The sequence below is a fragment of the Saimiri boliviensis genome, chromosome 1 (genome assembly GCF_048565385.1).
Source record: "Saimiri boliviensis isolate mSaiBol1 chromosome 1, mSaiBol1.pri, whole genome shotgun sequence".
NCBI lineage: Eukaryota > Metazoa > Chordata > Mammalia > Primates > Cebidae > Saimiri > Saimiri boliviensis.
Window position 1 is genome coordinate 133,737,052 of NC_133449.1, and position 20,575 is coordinate 133,757,626.

General features: G+C 47.4%; 1 protein-coding gene across 4 annotated transcripts in view; it reads right to left on the minus strand.

Annotated features, from left to right (window-relative positions):
* PLCG2 (phospholipase C gamma 2) overlaps positions 1-20,575 on the minus strand; it is a 180,694-nt gene that overhangs the window by 94,612 nt on the left and 65,507 nt on the right. For 2 of the 4 annotated variants that reach the window (XM_003938062.4, XM_074404659.1), the window contains exons 3-5: positions 10,858-11,001; positions 6,409-6,502; positions 5,619-5,666 (exon numbers count right to left, since the gene is read on the minus strand). In XM_003938062.4, coding sequence (XP_003938111.1) covers positions 5,619-5,666; positions 6,409-6,502; positions 10,858-11,001 — 286 coding nt within the window. Of the gene's footprint in view, positions 1-5,618; positions 5,667-6,408; positions 6,503-10,857; positions 11,002-13,566; positions 13,644-20,575 lie in introns of all 4 variants that reach the window. The other 2 variants (XM_074404669.1, XM_074404665.1) reach the window with 2 other exon arrangements.

Sequence of the window (20,575 nt, forward strand, 5' to 3'; positions counted from 1 at the left end):
AGTGCTTGCCATGAGCCAGGCACAGTCCACACACACTTCACATACTAACTCCTGAGCCCTCACATCTGCCCTGGGAGGTGGGGACTATTCATTTATCTTTTACACATGAGCAAACTGAGGCCCAGAGAAATTAAATCATTTGCCCCAATTCACACAACCAGTCAATGTGAGGGATGAGATTCAAGCCTCGGCACTGTCCGACACAACTTTCAACAAAGATGGACACGTCTGTGCTGTCCGAGGCACTAGCCACTACCCACACGGCATTGCTGAGCTCCTCAGATGCAGCTAGTTCCACCGAGGAGCTAAGTTTTTTATTTTATTTTATTTTGTTGAAATGGCCATCTGTGGTGCGGGGTACCCCTGCTGGAAAGCACAGCCCCAGAGGTCTCCCAGACCAGCCGCATCTATATCACCTGAGGATTCACTGAAATGCAAATTCTTGAGCCTTACCCACCACCAACAGTCAGCAACTGAGGTGGAGCCCAGCGGCCTCCACTTTTACACGTCCTCCAGGCGATTCTCCTGCGTGCTCAAGTTTGAAAATTGCTCTATAGATGGCCCTAATCTTCAACCCCAGCTTCATAGTAAAATCTTATTTTAAAATTTCTAATGCCAGAGGCCATGCCCAGGACAGCTAAATCAGAATCCCTACTGGTGTGGCTCTGCTAAAGCTGCCTGGGTGACTCTAGTATTCTGGATCCTCAAATTAGAAGCCTATTTGCGTTCATGGTGAAGGAGATAAACGGACCCACCCATCTGCCTTCCGCCTGCAACCCCCTCACCCTTTGCCACCTCCACGTAGACTATTTCCTCTGTCCCTGCCTCAGGGCTAAAGGAGAAGGGGAAGTGCACCTTCTGCTTATCCAAATTGAATGTTATATGCCAAGAGGGAAAGGAGAGAGGAGGGAAAGGAAGGAAGTGTCGCTGGGGAGGCGGAGAAAATAGAAACCTGTGCATTGCTGTGAGAAGGTGTAACTGCTGGAGAAAACAGCATAGCAGTTCCGCAAAATAAAGAGAATTACCATTTGATCCAGCAGTTCAGCTTCTGGATATATACACAAAGGAATGTAAAGCAGAGACTCAAACAGATCTGTACACCCATGTTCACAGCAGGGCTATTCACAACTGCCAAAAGGTGGAAGTAACTCAGGTGTCCATCGATGGACAAATGGATAAACAAAGTATGGTCTAGCTGTGCAATGGACTATTATTCAGTCTTAAAAAGGAAGAAGACGCTAACACATGCTACAACACAGATGAACCTTAGAGACATTACACTAAGTGAAATAAGCCATATACAAAAGGATGAATATTCTGCTTAGATGAAGTACCTGGAGCAATCAAATTCAGAGAGACAGAGAGTAGAATGGTGGTTCCAGAGGCTGAAGGGAGAAGCAATGAGGAGTTCTTGCTTAATGGCTGCAGAGTCTCAGTTTGAGATGATGGAAATGTTCTAGAAATGGATGGTGGGATGGTGGCAGGCCCATGTGATATACTTCATTCCACAGAACTACGTACCTAAGAATGGCTAAAATGATCAACGTTGTGGCCAGGCGCAATGGCTTATGCCTGTAATCCCAGTACTTTGGGAAGGCTGAAACAGGCAGATCACTTGAGGCTAGGAGTTCAAGACCAGCCTGACCAACATGGTGAAACCCCATCTCTACTAAAAATATTTTAAGAATTAGCCAGGCATGGGAGGGAGCGCATGCCTGTAATCCCAGCTACTTGGGAGGCTGAGGCAGAAGAATCACTTAAATCTGGGAGGTAGAGGTTGCAGTGAGCCAAGATCGTTCCACTACATTCCAGCCTGGGCGAAAAGAGCAAAACTCTGCCTTAAAAAAAAAAAAAAAAATCAGTGTTGTTCTATGTTTTAGTGTTGTTACCACAAAACTTTTAACATTTGTTTTTAATTTTTTTTTTTTCATCATAAGGTGATTGGTCAGAGTGAGGGAGGGAAGATTTCTATATTTTCCCCAGCTCTCAACAGCAAAATTTTTTTGTTTGTTTTGTTGTTTTTGTTTTTTTGAGTTGGGGTCTCACTCTGTTGCCCAATCTGGAGCTCAGGGGCACAATCATGGCTCACTGCAGCCTCGACCTCCCTGGGTTCAGATGATCCTTCCACCTCAGCCTTTCAAGTAGCTGGAATACAAATGTGCACCACTACACCTAGCTCACTTTTCTGTACTTGCTGTACAGACGGGTTTCGCCATGTCACCCAGGCTGGTCTCCAACTCCTAAGCCCAAGTGATCCGCCCGCCTTGGCCTCCCAAAGTGCTGGGATTACAGGTGTCAGCCACCATGCTCAGCCAATAGCACATTTTTTTAAAAAAGGAAAAGCAAAAACAATGGGGATAGTGAGTCTATAAACCCTGGGGCCACCCCTGACCATCTGGGCTGCTTTAGTCAAGTCACTTAACCTCTCTGAGCCTGTGTCCTCACAAAGAAATGGTGTGAGGCCAGGCACAGTGGTTCATGCCTGTAATCCCAGCACGTTGGGAGGCTGAGGTGGGCAGATCACGAGGTCAGGAGTTCAAGACCAGCCTGACCAACACGGTGAAACCCCATCCCTACTAAAAATACAAAAAAATTAGCCAGGCATAGTGGCGCACACCTGTAATCCCAGCTACTCAGGAGGCTGAGGAAGGAAAATCGCTGGAACTCAGGAGACAGAGGTTGCGAGGCCCAGATTGCCCCACTGCACTCCAGCCTGGGAGACAGAGCAAGACTCTGTCTCGAAAAAAAGAAAAAGAAAATGGGTCCAAGAGCACCTAGCTTACCCATCAGCCAAGAGTATATCCTAAGGATGTAAAGGGCTTATTACAGCCACAGCTTCAAAGCAAGCTGTAAACAAATTCCAGTTGCTACCATTTGCCTCTAGAAAAGTCGACAAATGAAAGAGAGTTCATGGGCCAAGCAAAACACCCGAGGCTCGTCCAATGCCCGGGCTGGGCCAGCTCAGCGCCTGCCCCCTCTCGCCTTCAGCCCTTCCTCTGCTTCTGTGGCTCCTTTGTTTTCCTTCAGGAAACATGATTAGTCTCGTGGGTGACAGGAAAGGGAGGGAAATTGGCAGACCAGAAGCTGATTGCTCTTTCATTGGCACCTTGGTCAAAGTTCATTTTGCAAAGCTCCCTCCACGATTCCCAGAACCACGGGAAAGGTGGGATTTTCCACATGTTGACAGACAGCAAGGCTCTGCCCACTGGGAGGGAGGCGGAGGAGAGGAAGCCTGTGAGCATGCAGGGATGAACTCAGTCCAGAAACAGGGAAGGTTCTCTCTGCAGAGGGTCCTGGACCTGCCGATGGGAAGATGGAGCTCTATGCAAGACCTGCCAGATTCCTCCTGAGCAAGAGTGGGTATCCATTTCTTGACCTCGCAGATGAAGAGAAGAGCAGACTTCAGGAGCAGATTGACCTCCCCGTACCAGCACTGCGTGGAGAGAGGCACTGGGGGGTGGATCCCTCTCTCATCCCTGTGCCAATCTCAACTATGAATCACCATAAGCCATGGAGAAAGGAAACGCAGAGAAGACATCACCTCTGAGGCTGAAAGAGACCAGTGTGTACCAAATCTTCCAACATAAGGACCTCATTTGATCCACCTCAGTAATACTAGAGGGTGGCCCAGCGTGGCAGAGAGCAGGCAGGGCATGATGGATGAGAGGAAGAGGAGGGAGAGAAAGGCAGGTGGACAGAAAAACATGGAGTGAGCTACTGGTTGACCTGACATTACCAGACTTTTAACCACTTCCTGGTTAAGAGTTCCAAATCCTCCCACTGGGCATGTGAAGAAACCGGGGAAGCACACCCAAACCCTGAAGTCAACAAGTAATAGAGGACATTGACCAGACACCTTCAAGATAGAAAGGTTTTCAGGAACAAAATGGAGAGCTGGTAGAGCTTAGTTATTGGATATTAACTAAGATAACGACTTATCTAGATATGATAATAATGACTTATCTAGATATGATAATGATATATCCACATAGGATAATGACATACCTAAACCAAGAATGAATGAGAGGAGTCTTTTACCAAAAAATAAGGTCTCTTGGCCAGGCGTGGTGGCTCACACTTGTAATCCCAGCACTTTCAGAGGCTGAGGCAGGTGGATCACAAGGTCAAGAGTTGAAGACCAGCCTGTCTGACATGGTGAAACCCTGACTCTACTAAAAAATTAGCTGGGTGTGGTGCGGTGCACCTATAATCCCAGCCACTCAGGAGGGTAAGGCAGGAGAATCACTTGAACCCAGGAGGCAGATGTGGCAGTGAGCCGAGATCACACCACTGCACTCCAGCCTGGGCAACGGAGCGAGACTGTGTCTCAAACAAACAAACAAACAAAATAAGGTCTCGTGAGGCTAACGTGAGACAGTGACTCTGAAGTGCTCAGTGCAATGCCTGGCATGCCAAATACATGGGTGTTCAATAAATGGGGGTTTTAATCATTGTTAATAAGAACTGAATCATACCTCAAAAAAATCATGAATTTAAAACGCTCAACCTCACCCATAAAGAAATGCAAATGTATGCAAAAACACTTGGTTGCCTCGGTTGCAGATGAACAAAGATCAAAGTATAATGGGATAACGAACCATGAGGAAATGGGCATCCTCTTGCACCACTGGGAGAAACATTATACAAACTGCTACTTCTAGCTATCAAACTATTAGATCAGAAAACACTGTGCTGCTGGTCTTCACTTCGGAGAATTTATCCTACTCACAGCCACCTCACACGAGTTTACTGAAAGACAGACCCAAAGGTTTCTGTAACAGTATTATTCACAAAAATAATAAAGGATTGGGAGAAACTCTCAGTCCAACAACAAGGAAATGATTTCTGACAACGCATTAATCTAAGGAAAAAACAAAACCACATTTGCTTTTTAAAAAAAAAAAAAATATGTCTAGGTAAGACCTCACTTCTGCAAAACAATAATAACAAACAAGCCAGCATGGTGACACACACCTGTAGTTCCCAGCTACTCAGGAGGCTGAGGTGGGAGGGTGGTCTGAGCCCAGGAGCTTGCGGCTTTAGCAAGCTATGACTGTACCACTGCACTCCAGTCCAGGCAACAGAGAGAGACCCTGTCTCTAAGCAGTAGTAATAATAACAAGTCTGGCATAGAGTTTTGTGCCAGACTGATAGGGAGCTTCTCCAAGAGGTACTATGAAGTGAAAAAATCAATTAAACTGAATACATTTTATCACATCACCCGATACATCTCTACCAGCCCTTAGAACCACCTGGTTTACTTCATGGTCAGTCTCTCTCCTGCCACAAAGTACGGGCTGGTGCCATCAGGATTATGTTTACTGCTGTATTCCCAGGATATTAAAGGTGCTCAAATATTTATGCTGAGGTCCAAATGCCCCACGGCAGAGATCATCTCTGAGGCTGGACTCAAATTTTCCACTGGAATAGAGGCTCCCACAAGGAGAAGGATTTTGTCATCATCAACCTCAGGACCCAACATGACATCTGCAGATCACACTGGACGCAGTGAAGACCTTGCCCACCACAAGTCATGTTCCCACCCACTCAGGAGGTTTAAAGAAAGAATGAAAATCAAAATCCAAAGTGATCGGAAGAAAACTGTGAATGACTCTTACCTGTTTCTTCTGGTTTGATCCACAGAATATATCTGCTTTCTCAGCCAACTGGAAAGAAATTTGAGACGACAGAAAGAGAAAATTAGAAAACAGTGCAAGTCTAAGTGAGTCCTGTGGGATGCGCATGAAAGAAACTGGAACAGAAAGGAGAGGTTTTCCAACTTTCTAACAAGGGCAGCCTGAGAAACAGTTTTCTCCTAGTAGTAGAAAGGCCTGTCTAAGCCAAGATTTCAGCTCCAAAAGGCCAGACTTCTTTACGTTGACAGTTCCTTCTGATGACAGTCATTAATTCCCAAAAAGCTGGAAAGAAAAACAGTGCCAAGTAGAGGACTTTGGTTTCCTGGAAGGAAAATAACCCGCACGCCAATGCCCACCCAGACTCCCGTGACACTGCAGACACAGTCCTGAGGTCTCCGTCAACCCAGGAGGGAGTGATAGGTGGAGAACTCCAGACCGTGTGTCTGTCCTCTGATCAGTCCACTTCATCTCTCATTAAATCTTTTAAGAAAGAAGTCCTGTTTTCCCCCAACACATACCCCGGGAATATTTCTACCTCAAGCTCAATGCACCACTCACCCCAATAGGCCAAGGCTAAAAACTGGCAGGGGAAATGCTCCTATATGAAACGCGGTAGAGCTCACACTGCTACTGGGCACCCATTGCACACAAGACACTCAACGAGTCTTAAAAAAGCAATGTCCCTTTATTTTTTTTCCTGTAGCCCATGTTGGCTAAAAGCAGCAGCATACAGGCATCAGTGACTATGGAAATAAAGGCAAAAGCCAACTACCTCTCGATAATGGTGGGTGTGGATGCATTCATTGCTTCTTGGTGTAAGATTTTCAGGCCAGAGAGCCAGTTAACTGCATCCTCTTTAGAGTCAGCTGGAGAGGAGAAAGCAAAGAGAAATGCTGTGTTAATTCCTGGGAAGACATCTGCTTAGAAAGCCCGGCCCCATACAGATCACAAAGATGGGAGAAACCTATGCCAGTTTCCAGTTTTGCAGGAGGCAAAGAAAGCATCCCCTTCACACCTTCATGGCTCTAGGACCTGCCTTTCATCTGAGACGGAGCCACACATTCAGGATGAGCTTTGTACCACAGGGGTGACAAGTGGGTTATTTCCTGTGCCAAATGGAATCAGCTAAGAATGGAGGGAGTGTTAGGAAATATCACTATCATATCATTAACATCATTTGAGCACTAACTATACATACGCTAGATACTGTTCTAAGTGGTTTTCCTATATTGATCCCACAAGGGAAGTACTACTATATTTCCATTTAACACATGGAGAAACCGCTAAACCTAAGACAGGTTCAGGGATGTGCCCAAGGGCACATCGCTTCTAGCCGCCACCAGACACTGAGTGTTTGCATTCCTTCAGAATTCATATGTTGAATCCCTAACCCCTGAGGTAGGGACTTTGTGAGGTACTTAAGTTTAGATGAATTAATGAGGGTGGGGCCTCCATGAAGGAATTAGTGCCCTTCTAGAGAAGAGAAAAAGAGATCAGAGCTTCCCCTCTGTCTAGCCCACACTGAGGAACAACCATGTGAGCACATAGCAAGAAGGCAGCTGTCTGCAAGTCAGGAAGGGAACCCTCACCAGAACTCAATCATTGAGCATCTTGATTTTGGACTTCCCAGGCCCAAGAACGGTGAGAAAATAAATGCAAGTTGTTTAAGACCCCTCATCGATGCCATTCCGTTATAGGAGCAGAGCACACTGAGACAGTACAAGACACAGAATTTTAAACAAGAATCCATTATCTTACCCTGGCAGCACACTGACTCCAGGAATAAAAAAAGGTGAGGAATTCAAACCCAGGTTTCCAACTCCAGAGCAGAGTTTCTCAACCCCAGCTGCTCAAGAGAATCACTTGAGTGCTTTTCAAAATCCCAATATTTAGGTCCCACCCTAAAGCAATTAAACCAGAAGAGAGGGATGAGGGAGACAACAGGTGGAAACATCCAGGCAGTGCCGAAGTGTGTCAGAGGGGAAGCCATCAGTTTCCTCTGCTGCTATAACAAATGACCACAAACTTAGTGGCTTAAAGTAATACAGATTTATTTTCACACCGTTAGAGAAGCTAGAAGTCTAAAACAGACTGGTTGTGGGCAATCCTTCTGGACTCCTTCTGAAAGCTCTTGGAAAGAATCCATTTTCTTACCTTTCCCAGCTTCTGGAGGCTGCCTGCATTCCTTAGCTCGTGGCCTCTCATCTTCTGACCTTTGCTTCCATCCTCGCAACTCCTTCTCTGAGGCTTGCCTTCCCATGTCCCTCTTATAAGAACCCTTGTGATTCCACTGGACACCCAGGTAGTCCAGGATATTTCCCATCTCAAGACCTTCAACTTAACCATATCCACAAAGTCTCCTTTTTCATAGAGGTTAGTACATACACATGTTCCCAGAATTAGGACGTGGACATTGTGGGAGGGTAACTTTCAGCTTCCCTTGGGTGAGTACCTCTGGCTTAGGGATTTAGCTTTTTGTTTTATCAAGGAATGCTAGCTTTTAACCTTATTCTAATTAATAAGATGCAGGACCTGGGATAATCCACACTACAACCCTAAGCAGCTGTCAGCATTTCCCCTGCTCCTAATCAAAATGGCATAGAGTCACTAAGAATATGGTTGCTAATACCCATGGTTGCTATTACCCTTGCTGATAAGCAGCACTGAGGAGTGGTTAAGAGCTTGGCATCTGGCAAAGGAAGATCCTAGCTCAAGTCCCACTGCACCACTTCAGGGCCGGGAGACATCCAGCAGGTACTTCACCCTTCTCTGTGCCTCATCTCGTATGTGAAATGAAGCTAACCACACGAACACCTCATGGAACTATGTAACCTCTCCTAAGCACCAGAGACTTTCTTAGTTCGCACACCCCCAGGCACACACTGCTGCTCTCATCTTCCCACACAGATGCGGAGGAAGTGAAGCTCCGACGGGCTAAGAGTTCATCTCAGAGCCAGTAAGTGAGAAGAAGGCATGAGAATCAAAATCTTGACCATCACTGTGCTGATCTTGAATATAGGGTTCCAGAAGAGGGACCCAGAGTAGGACACGTATCAGAGTTCGCATCCTGGCCTCTAAGCCCCAGGTTCTTCCGGTCTCTTGACCAAGTTAAGAACAGGGGGTCAGGGCTCAGCCTGCCAGTGGGGCTACGGAGACAGAGGTGTGAAGCTTCACGGCCACAGACCATGCGCTCCTGCCTCATCTCTACCAAGCTCCTCCGTATCATCAGTCAGACATTTGCTCCTCATTTCCCACATCAAATGTGCTTCTCCCCTTTTCTAAGCCCTGGTGCAGGTCACAGCCATTGCCCGGAGTGCCGTCTCCCTCTTTCCTCCAAACTCCTACTGAAGCCTCAAAACCCAGTGTACAAGTCACCTTCTCTGCCAAGCCTTCCCCTGGATTTAAACATTCACAGCACACTGTATCATGCTTGCACTAGGTCATCCCAGTGCATGGAAGTTTCTGTTCCACACATCTGTCTCCCCAAGTAGACTGAGAGCTTCTTTAGGTTTTTTGTTTTCTGGTTTTGGTTTTTTTTCTTGTTGTTGTTGTTGTTGTTTTGAGACAGAGTTTTGCTCTTGTTACCTAGGCTGGAGTGCAATGGCATAATCTCGGTTCACTGCAACCTCCGCCTCCTGGGTTCAAGCAATTCTCCTACCTCAGCCTCCTAAGTAGCTGGGATTATAGGTGCCCGCCAACATGCCCAGCTAATTTTTGTATTTTTAATAGAGACAAGGTTTCACCATATTGGCCAGGCTGGTCTTGGACTCCTGACCTCAGGTGAGCCGCCACCTCAGCCTCCCAAAGCGCTGGGATTACAAGCGTGAGCCTCACTACACCCGGCCTGACTGAGGGTTTCTTAAAGGCAGCACCAGGTCCCATTCATCTTCCTAGCCCACTGATGTGTACACAACCTAACACCAAGTATAGGCTCAGAAGACGTGTGGTAAAAGAATGAACGAGAAATTAGCAAGTTATATGTCCCTGAAGTAAACGTCCCTACATTGCTCAATTTTCAGAGGTGCCCCCACTTTGGTCTATTTTAATCGTATTTATTTTCCCTCTCACTCATGAATGTATTTATACTTTTAAGTCAATAAATTCTAGGACTGAACTTGAAAGTAGCTATAAGCTTCTTCCCCTGTGTCAAGTGAGGAAAGGGCATGTGTCTGCAATACACGATCTCAGGACAGTTCCTTCAGATCAATCAGATTTGCTGAGCCACATCTGCTGGAGGAAAGCAGGTTACATTTTACTTTTTCTTTTTCTTTGTTTTGTTTGAGATGGAGTCTCACTTTGTTTCCCAGGCAGGAGTGCAGGGGCATCATCTTGGCTCACTGCAACCTCCACCTCCTGGTTCAAGCACTTCTCATGCCTCAGCCTCCCAAATAGCTGGGGCTATAGGTGCGCACCATCGCACCCAGCTAGTTTTTAGAGTTTTAGTACAGATGGGGTTTCACCATGTTGGCCATGCTGGTCTCAAACTCCTAACTTCAAGTGATCCGCCTGCCTCAACCTCCCAAAATGCTGGGATTATAGGGATGAGCCACCACACCCAGCCTACATTTTCATCCAACAGAGCCTGGTCTTTGGTGTTAAGAAATCAGTATTTCTGGCCGGGCGCCGTGGCTCAAGCCTGTAATCCCAGCACTTTGGGAGGCTGAGGCAGGTGGATCACGAGGTCAAGAAATCGAGACCATCCTGGTCAACATGGTGAAACCCCGTCTCTACTAAAAACACAACAAATTAGCTGGGCATGGTGGCACGTGCCTGTAATCTCAGCTACTCAGGAGGCTGAGGCAGGAGAATTGCCTGAAGCCAGGAGGCAGAGGTTGTGGTGAGCTGAGATCGCGCCATTGCACTCCAGCCTGGGTAATAAAAGCGAAACTCCGTCTCAAAAAAAAAAAAAAAAAAAGAAATCAGCATTTCTTCAGCTCTCAGCACGAGCCAAAGGGACACTTAACCTATGCCTGGCAATATCTCCATGAGATAGGCATTATTCTCCCCATTTCACAGCTGAGAAAACTGCAGGTCAGAGAGGTTAAGTCACTCACCTAAAGACACACAGCTAGAAAGGGGCAGAGCAGGGATTTGAAACCATGACCCCAAATGCACATCGATGAGCAGGCAGGGGCGAGCATTCTGCTACTAGAGAACTTCTTCAGGAAGAGACTTGGCCACAGGAAGGGAGAAAAGCACAGACACAGGCACACGCACCCACCTGCCAAGCTGAGTGTGCTGAGGACAAACTGATTGCCATATAGGATGGTGAAGCAGCAGTCTTCTTTCTGGCGAACTGCTTTTGCACGCTCGAAATCTTTGGAGTTCTTCCCTGGGCGGATTTCTTTTATTTCCATGATATCCACTAAAATGAAATTAACATGAGCCAATCAGAAGCTGGAGTTCGCTCCACCTGAGGATGCAGCCACATACCTGCAGGCCAGAACTCACAAAGCTATCCCTGCATCTGGGCTCAGGGCCCACTCTGTCTGGAAATGGACAGATGGTCAAGAGCCTACCTGGGCATTTGCCGCCACCCCACAAAGCCCTGGAATAGGAGGAGTTTGGGGTTTTCGCTCACCCCATTCCTGAGACAGAAAGGTGTCAAACTAGGACAATTTTTATAATGCAACTCAGATGTGAGGAAATAAGCACAGACTATTCCACCAAAACAAACAGCAGACCAAACTGATGCTCACTAGAGATCACTCCAGGCAGTCTAAAAGGTCCACCTGTCCTATTAACCTTGACCTTGAAGATCTTTTCCCTTGAGTCCCAAAAGCTACCAGTGGTCTGTGGTTCAGTAGAAGGGGAAAAAGAAAATGAAGGCACTGAACAACTGCTTCAAATTAAAAATAAGAATAAGAGTCAAACCCCAGGGTTGGGATGGTCACAGGGGTTCCAGATATCACAGCATCTGTGGGAAGAGTCATAGACTATTACTCTACTAACAGTCCAGAGTAATGGGCTCCGGACTAAGGGGCCACAGTGTCTGACATTTATGCCTCACAGAGCCAGCTGCCCTTGAATCCAGATTGTCTCTGTGACCTGTTTTAACTAATGAAATGTAGCACAAATCAGGCATCCCCAAACCCCAGGCCACAGAGCAGTACCAGTCCGTGGCCTGTTAGGAACGGGGGCGCGCAGCAGAAGCCGAGTATCTGGCAAGGGAGCACTACCACCTGAGCTCCGCCTCCCGTCAGATCAGCGGTGTCATTAGATTCTCATAGGAGTGCGAACCCTATGGTGAACTGCACGTGCAAGGGATTCAGGTTGTGTGTTCCCTATTGGAATCTGATGCCTAATGATCTGAAGTGGAACAGTTTGATCCTGAAGATGCACCCATTCCATGTGCAATCCACCCATCTGCGGAAAATGTGTCTTCCACAAAACTGGTTGTAGGTGCCAAAAAGGTTGGGAGCAGTGGCAGCTGGCATAGATGATACTATGCCAGTTCAGGGCCTCTTCTCCGTTTTGCTTTGTTTGAGGTGGGATCTCACTCTGTCGCCCAGACTGCACTGCACTGTCGCAATCTTGGCTCACTGCAACCTCCACCTCCCAGGTTCAAGCCATTCTCCTGCCTCAGCCTCCCAAGTAGCTGGGATTGCAGGCATGTGCCACCATGCCCAGCTAATTTCTCTATTTTTAGTAGAGATGGGGTTTCATCATGTTGGCCAGGCTGCTGTGGAACTCCTCACCTCAAGTGATCTGCCCACCTCAGCCTCCGAAAGTGCCAGATTTACAGGCATGAGGCAGCAGGCTGAGCCTGGGGCCTCATCCTTAAAGAAGGCCTGGTACCTCCCATTTTGTGCTCTCGGGGAAGCCAGCCTCTGTGTAAAAAGTCAGACTACCTGAGTCCACCATGCTGTGAGAAGCCCAAGCTAGCCCTGTGGAGAGGCCATGGGAGAAGAATCGATGCCCTCAGCCAACAGCCCAGCTGAGTCCCCAGCCAACAGTCACAGGGCACTGCGCTGTCTTAGAAGTGGATCCTCTGGCCCCAGTGAGCTACCCCCGCTGACAACACGTGGAGCAGAGACAAGCTCTCCCGGTTCCCAACCTCGTCCAGATTGTAGAAATATGTGCAATAAATAAAATGTTTGTCATCTTAAGCCACTAAATACCGGGACAGTTTGTTGTATAGCAGATGACAGAAACAAGGAAGACATCCTTCCTCTCTGCAGCCCCTGCTGCAGGTGAGTCCCTTCCCCCCACAAGATGACCACTGAACTCTAGACTAGCACAGAGAGACAAGCTCAGCAAGCTCAACCAGTCTCTTCTTTCCCTTTCTTAAAAAAAAAAAAAAAAAAAAAAAAAAAAAAAAGGTCAGGCGCGGTGGCTCAAGCCTGTAATCCCAGCACTTTGGGAGGCCGAGGCAGGTGGATCACGAGGTCAAGAGATCAAGGCCATCCTGGTCAACATGGTGAAACCCCGTCTCTACTAAAAATACAAAAAATTAGCTGGGCATAGTGGCACGTGCCTGTAATCCCAGCTACTCAGGAGGCTGAGGCAGGAGAATTGCCCGAACCCAGGAGGCGGAGGTTGCGGGGAGCCGAGATCGCGCCATTGCACTCCGGCCTGGGTAACAAGAGTGAAACTCCGTCTCAAAAAAAAAAAAAAACCTTTTCATGGGGTACAGTTATTCCATGCACTTGAGATAGAGGTGATGATTCACCCCTCACCACCTTCCACCATGAGCTGAAGGAGAAGCAGGAGCCTGGGAATGACCCAAGTACCCTGACTCAGTGACTGGTTCAGGAACAGACACATAGCCCAAGCTGCCACATCAGCATCCTCCGGGGACTTCTTTGGCCAGGACTACTGGTAAAACCTCCCCTCCACTGCTGCTCCCAGGCTGGTGAAACAGGAGCCTGGGAGCAGCAGGGAGCAGCTTGTCTACCACGGTAGAAAGGGATGTCAAACGCTGGTGTACCTTTGAACTCCAGCCCTCCTGGAGATGAGAGTGAGAAAGGAGATCTCAGCTTTGCAGCAAGAAGAGGTGGCTCTGCCCTGGAATTAAGGAAGAGAACAGAACGAAGTCCACAGAGGTGAGCAAAGGCATCTTAGAGTCAGAGTGAAATGGCAGGAAAGGTTCATGGCCATTCACAGGCAGCAATGGTTGCTGGGGGGGGAGAGCAGAGAATTAAGTTAAAGGAGAAGGAATGGGATACACCAAAAGCTTTCTGAGTTATTACCATGAATCTAGCTCAATTAAAAACAGTTCAGAAGGCAAGAGCCATGTGAAAAGAAGCCAGGCGCAGCGGCTCACGCCTGTACTCCCAGCACTTCAGGACGCTGAGGCAGGTGGATCACTTGAGGTCAGGAGTTCGAGACCAGCCTGGCCAACATGGCAAAACTCCATCTCTACTAAGTATACAAAAATTAGCTAGGCATGGTGGCTCAGGCCTGTGATTCCAGCTATTCAGGAGTATGAGGCAAGAGAATCTATTGAACCCAGAAGGCAGAGGTTGCAGTGAGCTGAGATTGTGCCACTGCACTGCAGCCTGGGCGACACAGCAAGACTTCATCTCAACAACAACAACAAAAAAGGCCATGTGAAGAGACTAAACAAACTGCGTGTGAGCTGCATCCTGTGCATGTATGGTTCTAGATACACCTACCTATTATTTTCACATCTGTCCTGCAAAGTTTCTCACTAGCACTAATTACTACTAGTAAATATGTGTTGATTTGTTTACCTGTGTATCTGTTCTCTCCTCCTCTAAGTCCTGGGAGAACAGTGATCTTGTCTCACTACAATCAAGTTCTGGAACTACAGATACCAGTGTTCTCTCTCTCAGTTGCTCGGTGTTTGTTCGTTTGTTTGTTTTACTCTGGCACCCAGGCTGAAGTGCAGTGGTATGAGGGAGGTCACTGCAGCCCTGACCTCCTGAGCTCAAGTGATCCTCCTGTTTCAGCCTCCTGAGTACCTCGAACTACAGATGCATGCCACCATGACTGGCTAATTTTTTTTTTTTAGTGGAAATGAGGTCTCACTATATTGTCCAGACTGGTCTTGAACTCCTGAGCACAAGCAATCCATCCACCTTGGCTTCCCATAGTGTTGGGATTACAGGCATGAGCCACCATGCCCAGCCCTCCTTAGTTTTATTAAGCTATAGTACACACACCATACAATCTGTGAAAGGAAAAAATCTTGGACCCCCAAAATCATACGCTAAAAGGAAAATTCAAGCTGGAAACTGCTTTTGGCAAACCTGCCTCCCGTTCTAATTAAAGTTCTCTCTCTCTGCTCACTGAGATAAATTCATATCTGATTGCCTCCTTTGGAAAGGCTAATCAGAAACAAAATAATGCAACCATTTGTCTCTCACGTATCTGTGACCTGGAAGCCCCCTTCCCGCTTGGAGTCGTCCCACCTTTGCTTCAAGTCATCCTGCCTTTCCAGACACGATCAATGTACTTGTTACATATGCTGATGTCTCATGTCTCCCTAAAATATATGACACCAAGCTGTGCCCCTAACACCTTGGGCACGTGTTGTCAGGACCTCGTGAGGCTGTGTCATGGGCACATCTTGGCAAAATAAACTTTCTAAAATAACCAAGACCTGTCTCAGATTTTCTGAATTCACAAATCCATCCACTTGAAGCATACAATTCAATAGTTTTTAGTATGTTTACAGATAGGTGTAACTATCACCGCAGTCGATTTTCACCACCACAAAGGGAAACCCCGAACCCTTCAGCTCTCCTCTCCTCTCATTCCCACACTTCCTATACAACCGCTAACCTACTTTCAATCTCTATAGATTTGCCTAATTCTGGATATTTCTTATAAATGAAATTATAACATGTTGTCTTTTATGTCTGGCTTCTTTCACCCAGCATAATGTTTTCAAAGTTCAGCCGTGCTGTGGCATATATCAGTACTTCATTCCTTTTCATGGCTGAATAACGTGCATTGTACATATAGATCCCATTTCATGTATCCATACATTGCTCAACGATGGGAATTTAGGTTGTTTTTGCCTCCTGGCTGTTGTGAACAATGCTTCTGTACACATTTACATACGTGTTTTTGTTTGAATGCCTGTTTTCAATTCTCTTGGGTTTATCCCCCTAGGAGGGAAAAACAGTTCTGTCTCTTTCTCGACCACACCCTCAAGGATACAGGCGGCAAGAGCTGCAGGTGTGATGTGTGGTGCCTGCTTCATGCCATGGAGCTGTCCAGCCATCAGCCCAAGCCAGGAATGGTGCCCACAGTTAGGAAGTCACCCCCAGGCAATGAGCCCCACAGCTGGGGCCTTCTGTGATGAGAAGGCAGCAATGGAGCCATCACCAAGCCCTTGGCAGCTACTACTGCCATTTTCCAGGCCTCTGCATGGGCAGTGGGCAAGGCCCAGAAGCACCAGAGGACTGCCCATCACATGCCCATCCCCTTACCAGAAGGCGCAAGATGCAGGAAGAAATTCCTTGATATCTGCGGTGGTTTTCTAACTGGTAATCAGCAAGGTCTGAGGGGGTCGGTGGGTGTCTTTGTAGACGTGCCCATCGCTTGATCTTGCATTGGACAGGGCCATCTTGGTGAATGAGGATCCCACTACTCACAGGGGAGCAGAGCTGCAAGGAGAGCGGTCAGGCCCACTGCACTCAGCACAGTGCACCCAAGCCACCTTTCTGACTCGAGGCTGGGAACACGATTCTAGTGCAGGGCTGCAAACTCATGTTCCCAGGGGCTGCAAACTCAAGTCCTGAGGAGCAGTGCGGCTAGTGATGAGGTGGACAGACTCTGGAGCCTGCTCACCTGCGCCTGGAGTCCCAGCTCCCCAGCTTATCGCAGATGGCTTTGGAAAGTAACTGCACTTCTCTGTGCCTCTGTTTCTTCACGTCAACAGGAGTGACGGTGATACTTACCACTCAGTGCTCTTGAGGAATTTAAATGAATCTGTGTCTATACACGTATGTTTGTAAATTAAAATAGTACCTGACAACAGGCTGGGTATGGTGGCTCATACCTGTAATCCCAGCACTTTGGGAGGCCAAGGTGGGTGGATCACAAGGTCAGGAGATTCAGACCATCCTGACTAACACGGTGAAACCCCGTCTCCACCAAAATACAAAACATTAGCCCGGTGTTGTGGCACGGGCCTGTAGTCTCAGCTCCTCGGGAGGCTGAGGCAGGGCAATCTCTTGAACCCGGAAGGCAGAGGTTACAGTGAGCCGAGACTGCACCACTGCACTCCAGCCTGGTGACAGAGCGAGACTCTGTCTCAAAAAATAAAAATAAAAAATCAATAAATAATACCTGACAAAACAAAGATGTAGGGGGAAAGAAAAAGAAGATATAGAAGCTTCTCTGTACGTCTTATCTATTTTTTAAAACTAGTAACCCAACTGAATCAAGTTGGACACATAGGAGGCGTAAGAAATAACTTGGGACAGGAAGCTGTGGCCTATGCCTGTAATCCCTGCACTTGGGGAGGCTGAGGCAGGAGGATCACTTGAGACCAGAGAGTTCAGGACCAACGTGGGTAACAAAGGAATATCCCACTTCTATAAAAAATAAACCCAGTTAGCCAAGTGTGCTGGTGCACAGTTAGTCTCAGCTACTCAAGAGGTTGAGGCAGGAGGACTGCTTGAACCCAGGAGTTTGAGGTTGCAGGGAGCTGTAATCACAACACTGCACACCAGCCTGGCAAGAGAGCAAGACCCTGTCTCTGACCAAAAAAAAAAAAAGAAAAGAAAAGAAAAAGAACACAGTGCCTCAATTTATTTGCTGTTAACATTAAAGAGGCAGATCCTTATGTACCGACATGACAAAAACTCCTTGATGACCTACGTAAACAGGAGACTAGATGTATACATTCAAGTGTGTACACACGTACATGCCCATGTGTACATGTACGTATTATACACGGATGTCTGTCACTATGCAAATTCTCACTATCTGACCGTCTACTATAACTTATTAACTTTTTTTTTTATTTGAAATGTGCCATCCAGATCATAGACCTGCTGTGTGAGGTTCATGAGCAGGTGCCAATGAAAACAGTGAAAGTGTGGGCCAGGCGTGGAGGTTCACACCTGCAATCCCAGCACTTTGGGAGTCCCAGGCAGGCAGATCACTTGAGATCAGGAGTTCAAGACCAGGCTGGCCAACATGGTGAAACCCTGACTCTACCAAAAATAGAGGCTGAGGCAGGAGAATCAGTTGAGTCCAGGAGGTGGAGACTGCAGTGAGCCGAGATCATGCCACTGCACTCCAGCCTGGACAACAGAGGAAAACCATCTCAAACAAACAAACAAAAAAAAGAAGAAGAAGAAGAAAGAAAAAAGAAGAAGAAGAAAGGGAAGGGGTGTTTCTGTCTGCAATGGAAGAGAAGAGGTCTGACGCACAACGAAAGGCACACCAAATCTTACATGCTGCTGATTCTCTTCAGTTATTCATTCATCCCAGCATTTGCTTCTGACAAGCTAACTAGGAACCAGGGTTCAATTTAAATGACTCTTTAGTATTTTTAACAGATCATTTCATCATTTTTTCCATTATAGTACAAGGTACTTGGAGGATAGAAGAATATCACAATTCAAAACCATCACTGCATAGTATTCTATGTACTTTTTGCAAACATGCCTAGTAATCAGCTTATCAAAGCACCCAAATATTGGGTGTTTGTTGCCGCAGATGCTTTGTGTTCATGCAAAAAATACTGGTGGGCTGATTTTAGGTTGGGACGTTTCAATCAGTTGGTAATGCATCAGCATTTGTCTTTGTGTGACATGAAGTAATATACTGCAATCCGAAAACGTTCCTCTCCAGTGTGTTTTCAAGAATGTACTGGATTCAGCTAAGAAGGAATGTGCCTATTGTAGGTGTGCACCTGCGTGTGTAAAGGTGTGAGAAAGGGTACCAAAAAATGTCCACCAATTTCCTGACAACAGGAACCACTGGTGAGGAGATGGGTATATGATGGCTGTAGAGGGCTTTATCTGCACTGGTTACAATTTTTGCCAAGAGCACACAGTGACTAAAATAACACTTCATTCTCAGAGAAGGCTGTGGTCAGCAGAGCTCGGAACCCACCTCTTGCAAGGTGGGGCTCAGTGGTCGAGTTTCCTGCTTGAAGAAAGTGAGATAACCCAGCCACAGAAATGAGGCTTCATTGTTCACAACGCCATCCCCCTCCCAGCATCACCTCTGGTCTTCCCAGGTCCACCCCACCCCCACCACCCATCCCTCCACCCCCACCCCCTGCAAACCACCCCCTACACACCGAGTCTCCTGCAGTCAGTCTCAAAGGCTGGTACCCCACTCCAGCCACCCTCCCTTGTCCCTCCCTGCCCACCCATCACCTTCTGGTGCACGTTTGGGGATTTCGGGACCCCTCCAGACAACTCAGAACTTCTAGTCAGTCCCCGCTTTACACCACCGACCTCTTTGCTGGCTGGGCCATGATCCTGTTCATTAAGCCCCCATTGCCTTCCTCCTCCCACTGCCGATTGTCTCTCTCTCTCTCTCTCATACTCCTCGCACCCCTGGAATGTCCTCCCACCCCTGACGCCAGGAACAAGGCCTTTTCTCCAATTCCCATACATGACCTCATGGGGCACCACCTGCCAGTAAGCTTAAAAAAATCTCTCTCTGGAAGCTCTAGACATATTCAAGTGAGCACACAGACAGACAAAAGGCTTGGGCATCTTCCCACACATACTCCACCCTCTTTTCTTTCAGTCGTTCAGTCAACCAGGCAGTCACCGACCCCCACGCTGAGCACTAGGGATGTCACACTACAGCAGACACAGTCCTGCCCTCAGATAGCTCCGAGTCTGGGAGGGAGGACAGGCCCTGCTCAGACCAGCATATGATACGTGCAAATCCGCATCTCTATCCACATCTGTAACAGGAGTGCAAAAGAGTCCACGCTGAGGCACCTCCCCAGCAAGGGGAAGAAAGGCTCCTCTGAGTGCATGCATCCCAGCTGAGTTCTGCAGACTGGAGCTCACCTGGGAAGAAGAGAAGAAAACCTCCCTTTTTAGGGAGCTCTGGAGTACAAAGGCCATGGTTCAAATCCTGGCTGTGCTCCCCAGGGATGCACAGGAACCTGGCCAAGTTCCCTCCCTCTCTTTGCCCTTTCCTCCTCTGTACAAGCAGTGATGCCTATCACTGAGTTGTCATGCAAACCCAATAAAATAACATGAAATAAAAACCACATGGCCCCAGGAGGGCTCAGCCAAGGTGAGTTTAGTTACTAGGATGAATGTTTTTCTGTACTACCTTGCAACACCACCTTCCCAGCCGCTGGTGGTTTCACTTTAAGTAAGAAGCCCCAGGTTGTTTATTGACCTCAGCCAAGGACCCAGCTTTCAGAAAAACCAAAGGTGTTAGGTTCTTTCACACATGTAGCAGCGTCGGACATGGCAGCTAGGGGAACAGGCGAGATGAAGAGCAGAACACATAATGACAAAAGGGGCTTCCGAGGCCCAACACAGACAAGCAGAAGGAGCCCAGCTCTGGAACAATCTAGCAGCCATGAGTTAAATCCAGCTCCTCCTCTCCTGGCTGCATGAATAATCCTCTATTTTGGCTATTTTCTCATCTATAAAATGGAAAAAGAACATATACCCCATAGAGATATATCTGAAAAAACTGCCAAACTGTTTACGGGCAGGTGCAGTGGTTCACGCCTGTAATCCCAGCACCTTGGAAGGCCAAGGCTGGCAGATCACTTGAGGTCGGGAGTTTGAAACCAGCCTGGTTAACATGGTAAAACCCTATCTCTACTAAAAATACAAAAATTAGCTGGGCATGGTGGTGGCTGCCTGTAATCCTGGCTACTAAGGAAGCTGAGGCAGGAGATGGCTTGATCCCAGGAGATGGAGATTGCAGTGAGCCAAGATCACGCCACTGCACTCCAGCCCAGACAACAGAGTGAGACTCCACCTCAGTCAATCAATCAAGTTTACTTTTAGGCTTGCAGA